Source organism: Rhinolophus ferrumequinum, chromosome 9 (assembly GCF_004115265.2).
Source record: "Rhinolophus ferrumequinum isolate MPI-CBG mRhiFer1 chromosome 9, mRhiFer1_v1.p, whole genome shotgun sequence".
In the NCBI taxonomy this organism is placed as follows: Eukaryota; Metazoa; Chordata; class Mammalia; order Chiroptera; family Rhinolophidae; genus Rhinolophus; species Rhinolophus ferrumequinum.
Window position 1 is genome coordinate 57,388,425 of NC_046292.1, and position 22,317 is coordinate 57,410,741.

Genomic DNA, 22,317 nt, shown 5'->3' on the forward strand with positions numbered 1-22,317 from the left:
CTGCAACTGGAACACCTGCCTCATTTGAACATCTGCCTCGTGTGGAACATCGGCCACCATGTGACAGATGGTTCACAAGTGTTCAGAAAAACTTCAACTATTTTACAAAATTCAATTAATTCTTGAGTTTCCTCTCTTGGGTAAAACAAAACCGCAACTATCGTTAAGGCTTAAGAAACAGTTGCTTATGTGACATGAAATAGAATCAAGAAAAGATCTGCAAAGATGAACTAGAAATGGACATTCAGACACTGGTTTTTGGAAGCAATTACAGTCTTGCTTCTCTCTCTCTGGCCAGACCCCAGATGTCAGTTCCTCTCAGAGCCTCCTTGTTTTTCACATACCCTCCCACAGAGCCAGGCCTTGCACACAGTTAAAGATCACATTCTCAGGGTGGCACAGACAATGTTTCAAATAGTCAATGAGAAAGATATCTTAATGGGGGAAATGAGTCATCTTGGGAGGTAGGATGATGGGTACACCTTAATAACGGTCTGTAACAGGAAGATCCTTTACCTACATCACTGCGTTAACGAACCCCTCCATAGTCACCCAAGGGTGCTCTGATGGCCCACTGACTGCACACTCCTCAGATGTAATTCACAAAGCCACCCACACCTACTAAGCACGTTTCCAATTTCAGCGGTCTCCAGCTCTCCACCATCACCCACTTTTCTTCTCCACCTTCCACCCTTATTTATGGAGATAACTAACTAGTTGGCTACTTACTAATCCTTCCGTTAATGAAGAGTTTAGGCTCATCCTAAGACCTTATACTGAAATGTATACGAATTAAAAAAAATTAAAAACCTGCTAACAAAACTTTCCTGAAGCATAGAAATATCCAAGATCTGAAACTTAACTTAAGGAGATGGATTCCACACCATGAACCCCCCTTTTCTCATTACCCCCAGCTTCCTATTGTGAAAGATCGGCAACCTTATGAATAAATGACAAATTCTGTGACAGTTAGGTTTCTTCTTGGGAGCTCCTTAAGGATGCAGGAGTAACCGTGGGGTGTGGGGGAGGGCGGGTGGGGGGCGGTTGGAGAAGGTCCGGAGAAAGGAAAAGGTCGCAGGTTCCTATAGCCCCCGATTCTATTCCTGTGGTTACTTGACCCCGGGTTGCTGCGTCCGGGGGGCTGCGGGTTAGCGTGGCGGGTATGACTCCGAGGCCCCGCACACGCCGGCCCCCACCCCCGCACCCCGCGCCCGCCCGCGCAGCGTGACTGGCCGCTGCTGCAGACTGGGCTCCGGGAGGCGCAGAGCGCCGCGCGCTGAGCAGGAGAGGCAGGCGGGCTGCTGTCTGGCGTCCGCGGCGCTGTCCTCCCTCCTCCACCGTTTCCGCCCCTCCCCTGGCGGTCGCGCTGCCTGGGAGCCGGGGAAGCCGCTGCTCGGAGCCCGCAGCCGGGGTGCTCGGGCCAGCACCGAGGCGGCGGCGGGGCGGGAGATCGGAGACCATAGCCCCGGGGGGAGAGGTGGAGGGGGCTTCTGGCCTGGGCGGTCGGAGCTGAGCGTGTGTTTGCGCGCAAGAGTGGGAGCTGCACTGTGCACGGAGCGGACCCGGCCAGCCCCAGCCCAAGTCGCCGCAACCCGGGAGCCTCCCCGCCTGCGCCCAAGGCACGCGCGGCACAGCCATGAACACCAACGATGCCAAGGAGTATTTGGCCCGAAGGGAAATCCCTCAGCTTTTCGAGGTAGGGGGCTAGGGCTGGCAGAGGGGCGGGAGAATGGGGAGGATCGGGGTGAGGAGGGCATCTTGGGGTTCATGGGGAGGAAGCTGCGCCCCGTCCCACCTTGCCGACGTGGGGCACGGAAGTGAAGGGGCTCGCAGAAGCTCGGCCGCCCGCTCGCCCGGGGGTAGCCGCCCTTCCTGGGGGGTTGCCGGGGTCCTTATCCGATGGCTGGGCTCAGGAGCCCGCATCTCCTAGGTCAAGTTTCATTCTTCTAGCGGGTGCTAGAAGCAGGCTGTACCCCTCGGACGCGGACATCCAGGGTGGGCTACAAGCAGCGGCCGCCCGCGCTTTCTGGAGGCGAGGGCCAGGCCAGGTGGGTACGCTGGCGCCCAGGAGCCAGCGAGGACTCGAAACCCGGTATCCAGAGCCCTAACCCCTCCGCGCGCCGAGGGTCGGGGTCCCAGCGGTGTAGACGGAAGCAGCCCTCGTCGGGGACAGCTTGGAGGAGAGGGATAAAGATGCAAAAACAAATCCAAACCCACCTAGTGCAGCGCTACCTCCCGGGTGGCAGGCAACCAGCGCGGCTCTGCGCTTTCGGTCAATGAACTCCTGAGCACGTTTTTCCGTAGCCTTGGAAGGGAGGGTTCACTTCGCCGCCTCCGCGGCCCAGCTTTCGCCAGCCCTCTCCAACCCACCTAGAGGAAGCAGGTCCGAGAGGCAGCGGCGAGGCGGGCGTGACTCCTGTTGCTCTGTCTTCAGACCGCATCACAGCATCATCTGCACCGGGGACCCGGGGGACGCGGGACACATTGTGAATGTGGAAGAGGAGGAGGATTGAGGAACCAAAGGAACCTTGGTTAGCTCCAAACCACAGCCTCCGTCGCGAATCGTTTTGATTCCTTTCATTCTCTCCATATTTGAATTTTAAGACATTTGCTTAGGTTAAAAAAAAAAAAAGGAAAGAAACATGGAAGCCGGCCAAGTTCCATAGAGGGAACCCTGACAGGGGACATCCATCCATTCACTGCAAACCTGGCCCCCTATTTCGGAAAGATGAGACTGTAGACTGATACAGTAAATTAAAGGTCATGGGTTTTTCTTTCCCCTGTATGGGGGAAGGGGGGAATTGCTCTACTGAAAGGAATTTTAAAATACCACTTGGGAAAAGAATTTTGCCCCTGTTTTTCCGAATTATCTTTAAAATGGGATGTAATTACAGATCTTCATTTTGTTGTTGTTCACCTCTGTAAGCCACCGTTTTTCAGGTCCATTTGAAGCCAAGATTTCCAGGTCAATCACCCGCTTAGTCCAAGCCTGGCATGTGAAGCCACAAATCTATCAAGTGTGTTACTTGTGCTTGAAAATAATCAGGAAGTGTTGTGTAAGGACAGGGTCTTGAGAGTATGTAGGATTCTTGTTAAGAGTTTTCCTTTTTCCTTTTTTTATTTTTTATTTTCAAAAAGTAAATATGGAGATGAAGAACTGAACGTTTTTGTCATAAATATTACTACTGAGATCAATTTCATTCCTACATTTCTAAAAGAATAACTAGAAACATCTGTAGGAGAGTCACCTGAGTGTAAAGTGCTGCTTCATAGTACATCTTTTTTCTATAATTGTTTTTCCTCCTTGTTGGAAAGTAACCACAGAGCATTTTGATAGTTTATTCAAGAAAATCACTGTGTATGCAAAACAGGAATTTCTGTTCAGGTGCTGTGCTTTTCTTTCATTGGCTTTTCTGCATTTGAATGAGATTTTAAAAACAGAGCACACCCAAAAAAGGAAGTCAACTGGCTTAGGTGAAATGCAGTAACACAGTGTACTTAAATGCAATCCTGGACAATGGAAGATGGAAAGAGACTGCTGGTGACCTCCAAAGGCCTTCCAGTAAGAAGAATCTGTGTGTGCACAGCAAAGAGAGAAGTAAAAATCTGGCGCTTCTCCATGTGATGAGTGTAGACAACAAAACCAAATACTTTAAGTTTCCAAACTAGATTTTCTCCCTCAAAACCACAGTATAGGTATACAACGTTTAACAATTAGGAATCTATCAAACCCAACACATTGGCCCAGACGTGGATATTAAACACCATTATAGACCAAGTGACTGATTATTGAATTTAGATATTGTCAAACAACTAGGTATAGCTAATTGACTTTTTCAGATTTCTTCCTGACTTGAGAAGAAATCACATAGGCTAAATGGGATATGTCTAGTAGATGCAAGTTTGAAATGTGTTTCCATTTTTAGATTAAATGTTTCTTTTTAAACCACTTTCCCCTGCTTTTTGTCATGATTTTTTAACTCTAGCTTAACTTTATGGTGTATATATCGAACGTATACTGCTATACCTTAGAGCAGAGATTTGGCAATTAATTTGAATACTGTGAAAAGTCAAATTAGGTTACTCAAGTCCTCAATTAACTCAAAGAGACTGAGTAGTAATGTTTGCTAGCTATCTTTGATATTTCTGGTGGCTTGCTACTAGAAGAAAAGACTTAAATTATCCAGGAAGGAGTGGAACCCATCCCCCCTTCTAAAATCAGTACCCTTTGGGGAGTTGATTTTGTTTAGAAAGGCTGGAAATGTTTATTTTCCAGTAAAAAAAAGAAAGAAAGAGAGAAAGAAACTTCATTGAGCATGTAATAATAAGTATTAAAAAAATAAAAGACATAATCTTGATTATGTAATCTTGATTTGGATTATGTATGGGGCAAAGATAATCTGGCATTTTCTTTCTATCCCATATCATATTTTTGCAAGGTGTAGAGAAAGAGTAATATATATGATTTTGAATCAGAAACACTGAGTTGGAATCCTGGGCCTATGAGTTTCTATCTGAGTAACCTTGATCAGTTAACATCTCTGAGTCGTGATCTCCTAATCTATAAAATGTAGACAATAATGCTGCATAAGACTGAGAATGCGTTGTGTTAGCTAATGTATAAAAGACAAAGAGGAATCACTGCCACAGAGTTAGCTACATTAATATAGGAGAATGTGAGAAGTTAAAAGCTGTGTGTGTGTGTGTGTGTGTGTGTGTGTGTGTATGTAGCACAGATTTTAACACAAAAAAACGGCATGGATGCCCAAGTTAGTTTTTTCCACTTCCTCTACAGTTAAACTTGTCTGATTCAACACTCTAATGCACACTATTTAGGATTTCAGAGAACAATTGTACCTGGTAAGAATTGCCTACCATTTTGAGCAAATTGCACAAGAATAATGTGAAAATAAACACTGTACTTAGGAAAGATGTCAACCTTTCAAAGGGTGTGTGTTTTGTGCATTAGTAATGTCTATTGGTGATAATAATCCTCAATGCTTTTTCCATGAAATACTCTAAAATATTGTGTACAGCAGTCCAGTTCCTAGGAATCAGCATTTCCAAATTTGTAGCATTTTTAGAAACTAGTCCATGTAATGCATCAGATACCAGGAACAGAAAAAATAATACAGGATCATGCTTTTACCCCCCTTCTATGTGGGAATTATGGTGACTTATATATCAAATAGCATGTTTTGAGTCTCAGGCTTCATGTTTTGAGTGAATTTTTTTTCCTAATTAGAAACTGTTCAGTATTCACCTAGCATGTGTCAGGAGCTGGAGACTGAACAATAAATAAGACCCACACTGTGCTGTTGAGAGGTTTATAGTTTGGATGAGGAGACCGACAGATAAACTGATGATTGCAGTATAAATGACAGGGTTTTTTCTGAGTACCATAGGAACACAGAAGAAAGGGTCCACAAGCCAACCTGAGGGGTCAGGGGAGACTTTGTGATAATGATAACAATATTAGCTAAAACTGCCAACAACATTTATTGAGCACTTACTGTGTGCCACGTATTTAATATGCATTTTACAAATATTAAATTTTTCAGTCCTTAAGAAAGCCCTCTGAGGTAGGTATTATTACCCCTATTTTACACTAGAAGAAACTGAGGCTTGGAGACTTTAAGGATGGGTAGAAATGTGATCAATAATAACTGGGGTATTTTACACACGGTACTTTATCTCACTTTGATAGAGCTCTTCCATTTTAAACTATATCGTTGCCTGAATTGTTTAAAAAGCAGAGACTGATTAGCTGAAAACTAATTGGTCAAGAATTTAAGGAGTGATCTTAATTAATCAGATCATAATTTCAACTCTAATTATTTATTAAAAGACAAATGCAAAGAATAAAACCCAGAATTTAGAGATGGGACATACATTATTTTTAAAAAGGGGGTTTTAAAACATATTTTATGTGGGCATATTTTGTTGTGTTTCAGAGCCTTTTGAATGGACTGATGTGTTCTAAGCCTGAAGACCCAGTAGAGTACTTGGAAAGTTGTTTACAGAAAGTGAAGGAACTAGGTGGCTGTGACAAGGTGAAATGGGATACATTTGTCAGCCAGGAAAAGAAGACCTTGCCTCCACTCAATGGAGGACAGTCACGGAGATCCTTTCTGAGAAATGGTAATGTATATGCAGAATAATAGTTTATAGCTATAGCAGTTCTCTTTAAACCAGACCATATAGACTGTAGGCAGTAGTTTAATTTATTAGGTGTCCAAATGCCTGAAAGGGTATTTGGCCCTTGCGCATGATTAATCTCCCTCTGCCACTAATTTTAATCACCTCTATGATAAGACAAACATAATTACATACCATTGTCCAGCACTTCATTATAAAGGCTTAGTGAAGTTTTATATTACTGACTTCATTATTTTGCAAAATGAATTACATTAGCAAGCTATGAATTGTTCTTAAAATTCCAAATAAGACTTCAAAATAAATGAGAAGATGACAGACAAAATTAATAGTTATTACTCGCTGGGAAGAGATTTGACTTATTAACATGGTTTCAAATTCAGAGTTCCTATTGATGCATCTGCATAAACGCATGTAGAGTTTATACTAGTTAATTCAACAAGGATTTATTACACAGCTACTGAATGTGATACATTAATTAGGTGTTTGGGTGCTATAAAAGAAGTAAAAGCCATAAACTCATTTAATAGTTTTAGGAATAGTGTGAAACAAAGAACTGGAATTTGCCAGAGGAGATTCGTGGTATTCTGATAGCTTTCTAAACTATGTGCTTATTGAAATAGTGGTTCAGCGTCAGCCAACAAGCCTTTTAGGCTCTGAAGGAAATTGAGAAGTGTAATAGTATGTGCACAATAGAATCAGTTTCCAATCAGGGGAAACTAAATTAATTCTTTCCCAGGAGCCAAGATCATTATATTTTCCAAATTTAAATCATTCTCAAAAATTGTGCCATGAAAAGTTTCTGCTATACAGGCAGAATTTGAAGTGGAGATCATTCTATTTGCAATAAATACAAGGGGAAATATATCTCAGTTTGTTTTACCCTACTTAGTCATGACCCAGTTAGATTTTGTTTGAATGCAGTGTGGGGGAAAATCAAATGTGCGAATTTTTAAGAAACACAGCAGGGAGGGAAAGCAGAAACAACATTTGCTCAGAAACATCTCCAGAGAGGAGAAGAATCCTTTCCTGTCTGTACTGGAATCATCACAAGGTGATTTAGGCTCGGGTGCTCAAGAGAGCACCTTTTGCCAGTTACTGCTGCAGCATGCCGCTAGGTAAATTACTGCTTCGGTGAACACAATGATATTTTCGTGTGTTTGAAGAGTTCAGACACCTTCCTGAAATGGTTACCTTACGTCCCAGGGTGTTGTCATACTCTTAGAATCTGGCTCAATGTTAAATACATGCCCTATGCCCTTGTTAAATCAAGTGAAACAAATATTGGTGGGTAACTGCTTTCTAAACCTTAAAGCACTAACAAACCTCAGGTAGTATTGGATTTAGTCTAAGATATTTTTACGTTTTTAAGTTTAAATCTAAGAGGATATGACATTCACTTAGTCGAAAACTGCTCTCAGAGGGGGTATAGAAAGTGACAGTTTTGCAACAAAATGAAATGTCTCTATTTTATAGTTATTTGGCCTGATTATACATAGAATCCAAACAGGCCAGTGTGTAATAGAGACTGGTGGGGACTGTGGTCAAACTAGAGAGCAGAACTAGAGAGAACAGTTGTTGTCTAAACGCAGTTAAGTACAAATTTTGGGAAAATGTCAAACTGAAAATGTACAAAACACATCTATTGGGCCCACAGATAACCAGTTTGTAACTCCTGATCTGGCAGGAGAAGCTAAAACAGGAATAGAAAAGATAGGTTTAACTCTCATTAGAATTAAAATTGCTTGTTAACTTTAGTCTCCATACCTATTAATACTTCACCAGAATTTCCACTCAGAGATCTTTTAATTAATCATCAATTAGAACTTTTTCATGTACCATGGTGACAAGAATGTTGTATCACACTGTCATTTATCTAAAATGTATGCTGAAAGGCAGAGAATGATTTGTCTTGTAATAATATAATTTTATTTTATGAAAATGCTTTATGCATTTGTGCTTTATAAGTTTTAGCTATAATTTATGAACTAGGTTTTAAATTCAACAAAATTGCTAACTTCCCAGTAATTTAAAGCATTACAATTATTTTTATGAATATAAATTGATTCATGCATTTTTGCTGAAATATTGACATAGCCATGCTAATATGTAATTATCGTGAAACATTATTATGCGAAACAAAATATTTTAATCATTTAAGCAAATTACTTTCCTAAGTAAAAATATGATAAAAGCAAGGATAAATTATTGACTGACAGTTCTTTAAAGCATTTTATTATAAATGTGAAATGAGTATTTATTTTTTTCTGCCATATGTATACAACTGAGCAAAAAATTACTTTTTTTTTTTTTGAATAAAAGTTCTAGTCCCATAGTTCCAAATGTCCATAGAGCTTCTCTCCTGGAATATCTCATTGTCATATTATACTCAACACATCCCAAACCAAACATATTAACATACCATATCTGCTTCAAAACAAGCACTCCCTTCTCATTTTCCTATTTCCATGAAGTCAGTTAATGAGTGAGCTGAGCAAAATAACCATTTATTGAGTACTATTTATTGAGTGCCAGACACTCTCAGGATTGAGCATGTAGCCACCAAGAAAGAACAAACATGGCACCTGCCTCATGGAGCTTACAGTCTAGCGATGAAGTCAGGCATTAAAAATATAAGTAGAAGCACAATGGGTGCTATAGGAAATACCATATGTTATAGAACTAACCATATTAACAGGAGGATGGATCCAACTTAGGCTACGGGACTTAATATTCTAATGGATGAAGACAAATAATGAATGAATAAGAGACCTCTTGGATGAGGAAGTGGAAGGTGTTTTACAGAGTATTATTACAGAGATGTTTTTGAAATTAAGTAGGTGGCTTTAGATTAAAAAGGAAGTAAAGTCCTCTTATAAAAGGTGACATTTAAGGTGGGGTGTGCATGATAAGAAGCAGTCAGCCATGGGACCAACAGAGGAGCATTTTAGGCAACGGATAATGGATTGTGGGGATAAGCATGGAAACAGGCAGACCTGCGAGAGTCTATTATGATAGTCCAGGTAAGGGATGGTGACCTGGGGAAGAATTGTGGTCATGGAGATGGGTAAAGGCATAGGAATTTGGGGATATGTTTTGGAGCTAAAAATCTATAGGAGTGGTTGTGAAGAGTGAGGGAAGAAAGTAATCGAGGATAATGCCTAGTTTCTCCTTGTGTTAGATGAAGTAATTAAATTTCAAGGCAGAACAGGATACTGTTGTCAGTGCCTTCCCTGATATAGCCCTTCCCAGAATTTCCTAAAGACTATCCACTGTCATGTGCAGACTATTCCGTTCCTTTTGTGGAACTAAAATGAGTCCAGTAGGTCAGTAGTCAATGACCTCATTTATTGTATCAACAGAGAATGGAAATTTCTACCTGATAGTAAAAACATCTCGGGAGGAGATGTGGGCATTATGCCACACTAAAATACAGTGGTCCTCTTATCTGAATTTCTCATGGAATGCCAGATAGTATCCTGTTTCCTTTGTGCAGATGCCTTTTGGGTAGTTAGGGCTTCTCTGTGCCTCTTGGAATACTGACACATGGGGTGAGAAAGGAAAGAACCATGCGTTATATATTGACAACTGGTTGAGACCATCTGCTTGATTTGGGATTGCCAGCTCTGTCCTCTTGTTCTTTTGACTACTTCATTTGTATTACTGACTCTGAGTCTTAGTGTTTTGTTTCTACCAATTGAAATATTCCTTCCACATTTTATCACCTGTATTTGTCTTTCAAAGTACCTCTTTCTTGCAAGGCCTTTCCTACCACTCCAACCCAAATGGATCTACCCATTCATTGAACTCCTGTGGTGTTTACCATAAGAAATATTCATTTTAGCACTTACCCTCCTGGTGTGCATACTGCTGTGAAATATAAGCATGTAAGCTCCAGTTTGTAAGCCCTGTGGGGACAGGATTACATTTTATTCTTTTACGGAATCATGCTCAACACACAAACATGTCTAACAATAAATGGCAAATACTTGTAGCCATTGTAGATGTAAACTTAAATCTTCATAGTTACATTTTTAAATCAAGGAGGTTGAAGGTAATAAATATTGGAAAAGTAAAATTCAGTGATGTTGAAAGATATTCCAAATATAGAAATTGCTTGCTATCCTTTTACCTATAATAACAGTACCCTAAGTTTTGGTGCATTATGCCACCAAGCCATTCCACTGGATTACAGTAGAGTGCCTGAATCATAGTGAAGGTGTATCTGTATTTATTGAATAAATAAAATACATTCTGCATAAGCATGGGCTTCATGGCAGCTGCATACAGATGTGAAAGTTTGGAAGTTGTGTACTTCACAACTGTAGGGAGCACTATTTGCAGAGACCAGGATGTATACAAACGACCAAGCAAGACTAGGCCGTACTTAAGAACGTTCCTCTAGAGCAGGGGTTGGCAAACTATGACCCATGGACCAGGTTCAGCTCCCTGCCTGTTTTTATAAATAAAGTTTTATTGGAACACAAGCACATCCATTTGCTTATATATAGTTTATGACTGCTTTCCTGCTACCATGACCAAGTTGACTATGAGACTGTATGTCCCTCAAAGCCCAAAAAATTGACTATCTGACCCTTTAAGAAAAAGTGTGCTGGCCACTTATGAGATGAGGTCTTTTTACAGTTGAAAAAAATTAAACTCATTTAGTTTTTAAATGTCTTCTACTAATTGGTTAAGTGCAAAAAATGTTTTGTTATGCTATTTTTTTTTCGTTTCAAAGTTATCTTACTCTTTTGCAGTAATGCCTGAAAATGCAAACTTTCCATATCGGCGGTATGATCGGCTCCCTCCAATCCATCAATTCTCCATAGAAAGTGATACAGACCTCTCCGAGACTGCAGAGTTAATTGAGGAATATGAGGTTTTTGATCCTAGTAGACCTCGGCCAAAAATCATTCTTGTCATAGGTATGAAGACAGAAAGCAAAATTCTCGTTACTATTGCTAACTTTGTTTATATATTTATATTTCAAAAAATTATGTCAATTATGTGTTGCATTTGTAAATACTTAGTTGGGTTAAAAAATGACAAGCAATAGAAACAAAAGCTCAAGAGACAGTAGATGGAAATATTTTTAGCATAATTTTCAATAAAACAAACTGTTATATAATTTAATGCCTATTGCACTTTTATGGAATCCATTATAATGTCATAGAAGTTCTCTATAATGAATTGAAAGTAAGTACTAATCTTTTCAAGATTTATTGTGCTGTGGTTTTGTGTTTAATTTTTAATATAGATAACTGAATTCATTCAAAGTTTTCTAAACATGATGTGTTTTTTTCCCTTTAACTCTACAAACTGAATTTTTATTCACTATTAACTTTAGAGAGAAAAATAAATAATAATAATATATTGGTAAAGACTCAAAAAAAGGAATATTCCTTATGGCAAACTGGTAACTACAATAAAATATAAGTTTTGATGCTATTAGACAAGCAAATCCAATAGTGTTTTACAGAGCACATAATATCTTGAGTATTAATCAAAATAATGATAATAGTTGATTTTTTTATATTACCATATGTTGAATATGGAAGTAATCAGTTTGATGCCACGTCACGAAGAATAGCTATTGAAAAATAGCTATTTAAGTATTTTTTCCAGAATGCATTTTTTACCACTCTTGCAAATTCTAACTTTCTCAGAATCTATAAAAATCATGAAGAGACCTGTGAACATGCGACATAGATAGTCATTGTCTCACTTTCCAGTTTGACTCAGCTTTCACAGAGATGACCAAAAGCAAACATCTAATGTGAAATGTTCAAAGCTATTCTGGCCAGTAACTGTTAATAGAGGGCAAAATGCATACAGCCTTCATGCAAAGAAGTACTGCTTGCAGAAGATATAATGATGATGGCAACCAGGAAAAAAGCATGCAAATAAACACACCAAGCTATAATAAGAATTTAAGTTCACTAGATTAGAAAAAGTAACATTTGTATGCCTCTAAGTGTAATGAAAATGAAATTGGAAATATATTTAACCTTGAATTATTTAAAATAATATAAGAAGAGAATATAGAAATCAACTTTATAAAAGTCAAAATATTCTTGTAGTGTATGGTAGTCACTCTTACGTCATAAACCTCTATCCTTGAAAATGAGATTTTTTTTTTTTGCACGTGCTTGAAAATGTAAGGTCCTTACCTAGAACACTACGGGTGAAGAAAAATTGAAAATTATTTCACCATTCTATAATGAAATATTCTTTCAATTTTGTTTTTCTTATTGCTCTTAGTAAAATATCATTGATTATTAATGGGATGAACAAGTGGAGGCTTGGTTGACCATAAAAAAGTGTAATATCAAATTTCTCTTGTGTAAAACAGCACATATATGAATTTTTGTGCTTTGTGAATTTTATATGAAATTATTAAAACATTTCAATAAACTAAGATGTTTGGAGAAGATATAAATGCCCAAGTCTCCTCCATTACACACACAGTTCCTTTTTACTCAGTAAAATCAAGTTTCTTCCCAAGGTTATGATTTTGGTTTTAGACTTACATGCTGTATTATAACATTTTATGTATTACAAGAATGATGCAGAACCAATGACTGTAAAAATTTTTAGAAGATTGAGATAACAGATGAAAGGAAAAGACTAACCTTAGGTTATCTGAGAAAATGGGGGCAATTTTGTGATTTTTGAGAAATTATAAAATAATTGTAACTGAAGCTTACAAGTTTTTATTAGTTCCCCATGATATTACATCCAAATAAACCAAATTTCCCTTCTGGTGATACAGAATTATTTTTTTTTTTCAAGCTGGACACCTTGGCATAGATATGAATCTCTCTTATGTTAGTGTAATCATAAAATCTAAGAATTAGATGGATCCTAATATTTTTAAGTATTAGAGATAAATAAATAGAACAAAATTAAACTCACTCTGGTTTGAGAGAGAGACAGAAGAAAGTAAAATTAATTCGTGAAGAAATTTCAGTAATCAAACTCATCCAATAAATTAATGCTATTCTCGTGTCAGTTTTGCCAATCATATTTTTTGTTGTCTGCTACTGCATCCATTAGTTGACAAAAAACAGGTTTTTTTCTGTTAAGGTGCTATAACTTTCTTAGTGTGTTTAAATATATTTTTTTAATTCAGTGGAATTTATAATCTTAGTTTGTTGGTTTGTGAGATCAAGTGTGGTAATACAGTTAATGAAAGATAACTTTCATTCTTCAGGGATCAAATCAGTTTGAATTTGTTGATGGAGTTGGTCATATAATTTTTTTTTTCCCTTCAGTTAATCCATGATTTGTCCATAGGTTAACAGGCCAAAAGCAGCTACTTAGAACCAAAAGTAACTTTTGATTTGCAAAGTCATTAATTTAATCTGGTACCATGTTTCCCCAAAAACAAGACATAGTTGGACCATCAGCTCTAATGCGTCTTTTTGAGCAAAAATTAATATAAGACCTGGTCTTATTTTAATATAAGACCGGGGAATATAATATAATGTAATATAATAAATACCGGGTATAATATAATATAATACCAGGTCTTATACAGTAAAATATAGTATAAGACCGGGCCTTGTATTAATTTTTGCTCCAAAAGACTCATTAGAGCTGATGGTCCAGCTACGTCTTATTTTCAGGGAAACACGGTAATAGTTCATAATGTTAAATCTAATAAGATAGGAGTTAGAGTTTTTTAGAAAGAGAATGATCAAAAATATAAACAAGTTCCTATCCTAAGCTTAATGAAACAATAATAAGATGAAAGCCAGATAGTAGGTACATTATTTGTGGTTGGCGTTAAGAAATGGCTCTCATTATATTAGCTGATCTTAGAATTCTGCACGCTACATTTTTAAATGAGGAAATAAGCCCTGGCCAACCAAGTTACCCAGTTGGAACTTTTCTTTCAAAAAACAAAACAAAACACTTGTCTTTCTTTTTTACTTATATTACTTGCAGCACAAATAAAAGATGTTTATTAAATAATTATGTATAAAATTACTTCTACCCCCAAAAACTTGATATGTTGTATTAGTAGGGAGGACATCAACTCACTTTTCTATGGAATTTTTATTTTCAATATTGCTTAATTATAACTATATTTCAATGAGTGTTACCAAAGCATTTCATTATTTATTAGACATTGACTTTTTAAAATATTTTGTCTGCTTATTAAATAATTTATACTTAGGTATTTGAAAACATTTCATTTTGATAATTGCCAGCAAATAACAAATCACACTGGGCTGACTACTATGTGCTTTACTTTGAAATTTGTTCAGACTTTGGATTCCAATTTGTCTAGGTTGTTTAGAAATATAAATTAACTAAAACAAGAAGATTTGGAAATAAAATTTGAGACATAGATTTACAATTATGCTTTTAAAAAATAAATGTCAATTACCAATGATTAGTATACAGTTATGTTGCAAAATGTTGATTCTTTCACACTACTATATCACAAAATCAAACTTAGCATGAGTTCTGTGAAATTGTTCTACCATAAGGAACTATTCCATTTACTCTGCATATTTATTGCATAAAACTTCTTTCGAACTTAAAGGAGATAAGGCAAGCACAAGCGTGAACAGAAAGAGTTAAAGAAAAAGATTTAAATAAGCCACATCAATATTGGTGTGCCTTTGGTTTAAAAATATTTGTCACATTTCACCATATTGCACGTTAACTCTTTGTTGATATGAAGCACATGTCTGTTATTTCAATCATTGTCTTTTGTAGCCCATAGATTTTTCTTTGATTACAGAGGAAAAACTACTAGAGCTTACACAGAAAAATAGTAATGGTTTCTTTCAACAGCATTGTTCAAAATTTTTAAAATTAGTTATTTACTAAAATAGGTAGAGGAAAAAAATGTCTCTTTCATCTAATGCAGTTGATCACGACAAATCTACCCTTTCCTTGGTTAGGCTAGTGGAACAGTTACCTGCCCTGGCTCTGTTGGTCTGGAATCTGTTTCTCAAGATGAGCTTAGTAGTTGCATGAAAGAGAATTTCTTATTGTATCAGAAGGTCACAGTTTTCTCTGTTTTAAATGATAGGTGGTCCAGGAAGTGGAAAGGGTACTCAAAGTTTGAAAATCGCAGAACGTTATGGATTCCAATACATTTCAGTGGGAGAATTATTGAGAAAGAAGATCCACAGTACCAGCAGCAATAGGAAATGGAGTCTTATTGCCAAAATAATTACAACTGGAGAATTGGCTCCACAGGTACTGCTGTATAATTTACATTTATTTTGCCGTTTGTATACCAGTTGTGAGTATACTAAGTTTAAATGTGGTTTTGCATCTGTTTTTCTTTATAAAAGGAAACAACAATTACAGAGATAAAACAGAAATTGATGCAAATACCTGATGAAGAGGGCATTGTTATTGATGGCTTTCCAAGAGATGTTGCCCAGGCTCTATCTTTTGAGGACCAAGTAAGAATGTCTTCTTATATTTTAAATGACTTAATTTTCACTTAAAATCTTAAGGTTGAAAAAAGAAGATTTTTTTCTGGGAGACTTACTGTTATTTGGAATGAATTCTGGTCTGAAAACAGGCAAGTACATCAGTGTGGGTTGGCAGAGGTTCATTTCCTTGGTGCTTAAAAACTGAAGAGACTCTGCCAAAAAGAAAAGATAAAAACTAATAATAGAAATAATTGTTTTTATTAAAAATGCTAATCTCTGTAATCTTTATTTCAAAATACTTTCCCTAAGATTGTATTTTTAATCTTTAATTACTAAAAGCAAGCCTTATTCAGTACTGCCCAGGATATAAAACATCACCTGTACTTACTCATACATTGTTCCCAATGAAGGAAGCCCTCTTCATTGGGCTTAGTTCTAATTGCTCTGGCTTTTTAGAGAGAAAAACTAGAAAAATCAATATTGTTGTTGTTATTGCTGCCACGTGATATTGCTGTTGAAAATGAGTGCTGTGGCAGCCATTCCCGTGTGATTCTTGGCTCTTGTTGGAAGTATGATAGCCAGGCAGGCAGGCATTCCATCCAACCGTGGTCTACCTTCTGTATGGAATGAATGTACTTGGCGGGCACAAGCGGAAAAAGCTATTTGATTCTCTCTCTACTGCCTTTCAAACATGCTATGTCATGTCTTTCTCTTTCCTCCCCTGGATAATAACTGAGGGAGATCCCATATCTTTTCTGGTCACTTTAAAAACATTAACAGCTACTCTCATTTTTCAGGTATTAAAAAGCCCAGTCCACAATTACTGTATCTCAATAAAAGTGGGAAAACATTTTAATTAAAAAAAAATAGTCTTGTTCAATCTAAATCAAAACTGTACTTTCTCAGTCAATTTAACATATCTCTGCTATCCTCAGATTGCACCTGGTTCAGGATCAGATGCTTAAAGCAATGTCTCAGAATACTGCAATTCTTCCTCATGTGGCTTGCAGTGAGCGGGTAGGGGAAAGGGGCAGGAAATACACAATGCTCCAGGAACTCGCTCTGGGTACCAGATCAATCTCCTCCTTCTCTTATACAGCCTGGACTCAGGTGATGGGTCAAGGGTCACAGTACTGATTTGGGGATACCTGTTCGCAAGTTCTGTAGGATGGTCTGGGATCTATCTCTCTCTTTAGAAGGTGCTGTCACTTGCATGTACTAGTCTCAACCACACTCTGAGTCTGGAGAAGTCCATTTTCACATCTTCTTAGTTTGGCCTCGTGGCAGCCTGGAGGTTCTTGGCCACTGTGGGCAGTACAGCGGTACCCGAGAGCGATGCCGCACCAGCTGACTTGCAGGAATTCAGAGGGCACAGAGGCAAAGTTGAAGTGTTTACGTAAAGCAAAGTGTTAGGGGCAGGCCTGATTACTCCACACCCTGTGGACGGTTACGCTCCTATGGTATCTTTTTTTCTGGTACCATTTCTGACAGCAAATATGTGGGGATTTCCCACACCAATTCTCCAATCCTACAACACCAACTAGGTGTCCAATAATGGAATTCAACTCGGAGACTATCCAAAGTTAGCAGAGACCCCACAGGTTAAGGGCTCAGTTCTCACCTTCTAATCTCACGTTTGGTCTTTCTAGCCACGAGCCCCATCCTGATGCTATCTAGGGGCCCCACCCTAAGTCACCTCGTTATCTTAGACTCAAGTGTAGTTAGAAGGGGTTCATTATGAACAACAAAAGACACATCTATCAGGAAATTCCAAGGGGTTTAGAAGCTCTGCGCTAAAAAGCAGGCACAAAGACTCAATGTATATTTTTGTTACACCACAACTCTTCAAGGTTTTTTTCACATGTGGGCACATACACACACATGCAGAAATTTTCCCCAAGACTTCCTCACAGGTCCAGGGTATGTGAAAAGAGCGATTTCCGATGTCAGCCATACACTCATACTGGTGGTGGTAAGACCAGTGTAACAAAAAGACCTAAAACAAAAAGACCTAACACTTAAGTGGAGTATAAGACAAAGAAGTATGTTTTTCTGTTAGGTAATAGCATCAGACTGAACAGCCCAGATCAGCTGTGCAGCTTTTCTCCTTGAAGTCATTTAGGGATCAGGGTTCCTTCCACGTTGTTTTTCTGCCATCTCCTAGGACACTGTCACCATCTGTATGGTCAAAGCAGGGTTGCCATCACATATGGGTTCCAGCTGGCACATAAAGGAAGAAAATGTGAAAGGCTGAAGTCTCAGCTCTGGAAGTAACATCCATCACTTCTGCTCACGTGGTGGTGTTGAGAATTTAGTCATGTTGTAACTGTGGGAAATACAGTCCAGCTGGGCAGTCAGGTGCCTGGCTACAGTTCTGTTACTATGGAAGGATGGGAGAAGTAGCTAGCAGCTTCTACCACAGTTTGCCCCTCCAGACATCCAAATGTCTGCATGCTTCCTTCTTCCCACACATGGAATGTACTTGTTTACTCCCCAAGGAAAACAACTCCGGGTCCCATCGTCAAGTTCAAAAGTCAAGGATCTTTCCTTGATGTGCAGTTCTCTCTATTAGGTCCACGTTTCACTCTTCATACTCAGTCACCTATAAACTAAACATCAGATTGTCTTTCCTCTCTGCCACCAATAAACAGTAGGAGAGCAAGACCAGGAGAAGTTAAATAAAGGCTCCTATTCAGAAAAAGGAAGTTTGGCAATATACATATATAGTAGTCCCAGAACCATACCAAATAACAGGCCCTGTGAGGCAGGGATTGCAAATGGTCCTTGGCCTGGCGTGCAGTCATTTCCTAGGCTAGCCCACTGGCACCTCCTCTGTCTCATGGAGTAACTCCTTGTCCACTCTCATCGGAAGGCCCCTGGCCCTCTGAGAAGTCCTTCCTGCTATCCTTGTCCTGCATGGACACAGCAGAGTGCTGTGTGGGGGACTCTGCCCTCCCTGGGAGCTATTTTAAGTTTGAAAAAAAACAAGCTTTTGGTTGCTTTGGTAAAACCATTTCCTCAAAAATTTGGTAGACTTCTCTTTCTGTCTCCAGTTACTTCCATATGCCCGTAACCCACCCGAAATTCTTTTCTGGATATAGCATCAAACTACTTTATTTTTTTGTTTTCTCATTTTGCTGTCAGTTACCTTGAGGCCATATAAAACAACAGGCTAGGGTAGGAAGACTATAGTCTGGGTTTTGCCTTGGGGCTGGACCCTCTTTTTTTTTTTTTGGAAGTGGAAGTTAATGGGAGTCCTTTGAGCAATAATAGCCTAGTCTTCTGCTGTTTGGAGGCATAGAGGAAGTTGGCGTTTTCAAACTTTCTTTTTTCTTTATCTGTTTGCAAATTGGCCAGTTCTTTCTCGGGTTTATCTCTTTCTTGGAATGTGTTGCTAAGGCGACAGAAAGCTGTCAACACATACCAACATTCTAGCTCTTTCTAGTTATTTCTTCTCATATAGGAACATGACATGCCTTCCAAATTATCACAAGTAATAGTTGTACCAAATAGCTTGCAATAGCATAACAAGGGTCATCAACTAGCTCAAAATATCTGTGCCCTTACTGCCCGAGCAAAGCAATAGCACACACTTTCGTTTTTGGTATAGTCGTGTTGCCCTTATATTATGTAGAGTAAGTACAAGATGCTATAATAAAAAGACAAAAGGGTATGATGGCATAACACAGAAACTTATATTTCTGTACATAACAGCCACACTGTGAGTGAGAGCAGGGTAGCTTCAGTCCTCACAGGCATTCAGAGATGCTGCACGGTCTTTCCAAGTCATTGTTCCTCCAACCCCTAGTGCAATGGTTTTCAATTTTTTTTTGGTCTTGGGACCAAATAGTTTAAAAACTATTAAAGACATCAAAAAGCTTTCATTTACATGGACTTTATCTATTGATATTTACCATATGAGAAATTAAAACTGAGAAATTTAAAACTATTTATTAAGTCATCCTAAAATAGCAATAAATTCATACAGGTTGATATAAATAACACATCTTTATGATAAGCAATCATATTTTCCAAAACAAACAAACAAAAAACAGTGGTAAGAGAGGCATTGCTTTACATTATTGCAAATCTCTTTAGTTTCTACCTTAGCAGAAGAGAGCTGGATACTTATGTCTGGTTTTGCATTCCAGCTACTGTGACACCACACTTCATGTAACCACTGAAAAACTCTCTTGTACATTTGTGAGAGAATGAGAGTAAAAAGAGCACATAGTTTCTTAGGGTTAATATAAACATAGTTTTGATCTGTAGCCTCCTGAAAGAGTCTCAGCAATCCCCAGGGGTTTCATGAGCACTTTGAGAACCACTGCCCTGGGACATGGTTGACATCTGTATGATGAAAAGCTAGCTCACTGCTAATGGTCATGTTCCAGTAGGTTGGAAGGGGGAAAAGAGTGCAGAAGGTACATGCTCCATTTCTTAAATCCCAGACTCCCAGGAAGCACACATCACTTCTCACAGTTCATTGATGAGAACTTAGATCGCATGGCTCAACTTAACAACAAGGGACGTTGGGAAATGTAGTCCTGTGGTCAGGCGTGGGCCTGGCTACAAAGCTGTTATTATGGAAAAAGGGAGAACAGATTTTGAGAGATAACTAGCAGTTTCTACCACAAGTGACATGCTGTGCATAGCTCCATCTTGACCTTTCACTCTTGCTTCTCAATCCAAGAGCTGAGCTCTCCCATCTCTCAGGGCTGCTATTTCAAGGGGAAGAAAGGAGAGATAGACTCTCTTTGTCATCATACTACAGCTCCTATTCTCCTTGCATTTTATAGTAATTCCTTCCTATCTGAAAACTTTTTTCTCAACTTTCATCTGATTGTTGAAAAGACGTAACAGACTGTGAGGAGAAAGCAATCAAGATAGGCAAGGGTTGGAAGTCGAAGATCTCTTCACCACCAACTGAACATACTGCATAGCCAAAATTTTGCTCCAGAGCCCAGAGTCCGCCGTCAAAACTTAATAAGCCAGGTTTTTTATTAAAGTTGTAGAATTTCATATTCCATGGGAGAGAAAAGCTAGATTTATTTACTGAGGATTTATTAACCAAACAGTAAAGCCGAAACCAACAGGAACTCTATAATGCTATTACTGAAAATGGGGCAGGAAAGCCTACACCAAATCTATATTTTAAAAAAGTACAATATATTCAACTACCTGACCCCAGCTGATTTTCCAGTGTTATGTATCTATTTATGCACTGTACATGCCGGACTGCTTCATACTTCTCACAGTGACCTGCTCCTTCTGTTTCCTCAGTGCTGTTTGTATGATCCCATAACTTGCTTTTCCACTTTGCATTCTGATTTTGAGCTCTATCCGTGTTGATACATATAGACCTACCTCATTCTCATAACTGTTTCATAATGTTACATTCAATAAATATAGCATATCTTATTAGTGGACTTTCAGGTTGCTTAAAATTTCTGCTATTACCAATAACACGATGACTGAAATCCTTATACACATTTCCCTCTGCATATGTCAAAAAGATTTCTCAGGAATATTTCTAGAAATGGATTTTCTAAGCTACAGGGAAGGCGTGTGTGTGTGTGTGTGTGTGTGTGTGTGTGTGTGTGTGTGATTTTAAATCTATATATTGGATTTTTTTAATATGATATTTAAAAATGTTCTCAAATAAATCTATGATTACATTATTCCTATTTCCCCTCATCTCACAATGCTAAATTTCAAACCTTTTTATTTTAGGTGACCTGATGGACTAGAGGTGTTTTTGTACTGCATCCTCCTAATCACTAGTGAACTGAAACATTTAAAAACTATGTTTAATGACCGTTTGTATCTCTTCTTTTGAGAAAACAAAGGGTGGGGGACTGTGCTTTGGACATCTGGATACAATTTAGAGCTCTTCGATTAAAACAAACCACGATATTGGTGCAGGAATATATAAACAGACAAAAGAAGTGAGTGGAGACACCATGGGTCGGTCAGTTTGTCTACTGACTTCTTTTGTCTGTTTATATATTTCTGCACCAATATCGTGGTTTTAGTTGAAGAGCTCTAAATTATATCCCGATGTCCAAAGCACAGTCCCCCACCCTTTGTTTTTCTTTTCTAAATTGGCCATGCCTATGCATTTCCTGTAGTTTATGAAGTTTAGAGTCAGTTTTTCAGACCCATTAAAAAAAAGTTGAGATTTTTATTTGAATTTCAACATAGATTATATTACACATAGATTAATTTTCAGAGAACTGTCATCTTCCCATCCACAAACATTGCCATATCACCCCATTTATTCAGGTTTTGTTTTATGTTCTTCAGTAGATAAAGGTTTATAGTTTTCCATGGAAAAGTTTTATACCTATTTTGTTAGCTTTGTCCCTAGGTAGCTTATAGTTTTGCTACTATTATGAATGAGCTACTTTTTTTTCCTAACAAATTCTTCTTAGTGGTCAGTTGATCTTTGAAGAATTATTGTTTATGAATGTGTCTGTCTGTCTCTCCCCCAGACAGGCTTCTATTCCATTCTCCTTAGGGCAAAACTGCCTCATTCACATTGTAAACATCCTTTCATTCTTCTCCTTTCTCAGCACGAACCACTTGCATGATCCCTGCACCTACCCTGACAACTTAGCGCATTCCTTTACTATATTGGATTTTAAATGTTTGTTGATTTGAGCTGGAAAATAAATATTAGTGTCATGGATATCCAGAAGAAGACAGCATCAAGGGATTGCTTAAAAAGTGATCATGAGTTCGATTTCTCAGA

General features: G+C 38.4%; 1 protein-coding gene across 2 annotated transcripts in view; it reads left to right on the plus strand.

Moving 5' to 3' along the window:
• The first annotated feature begins 1,293 nt into the window (after positions 1-1,293).
• The window catches only part of AK5 (adenylate kinase 5), a 205,153-nt gene continuing 184,129 nt past the window's right edge, over positions 1,294-22,317 (plus strand). Inside the window, exons 1-5 of one of the 2 annotated variants that reach the window (XM_033115574.1) lie at positions 1,294-1,696; positions 5,955-6,141; positions 10,989-11,084; positions 15,209-15,378; positions 15,477-15,590. In XM_033115574.1, the coding sequence (XP_032971465.1) occupies positions 1,637-1,696; positions 5,955-6,141; positions 10,989-11,084; positions 15,209-15,378; positions 15,477-15,590 (627 nt within the window). In that variant the 5' untranslated portion in view covers positions 1,294-1,636. Of the gene's footprint in view, positions 1,697-5,954; positions 6,142-10,916; positions 11,085-15,208; positions 15,379-15,476; positions 15,591-22,317 lie in introns of both variants that reach the window. The other variant, XM_033115573.1, reaches the window with a different exon arrangement.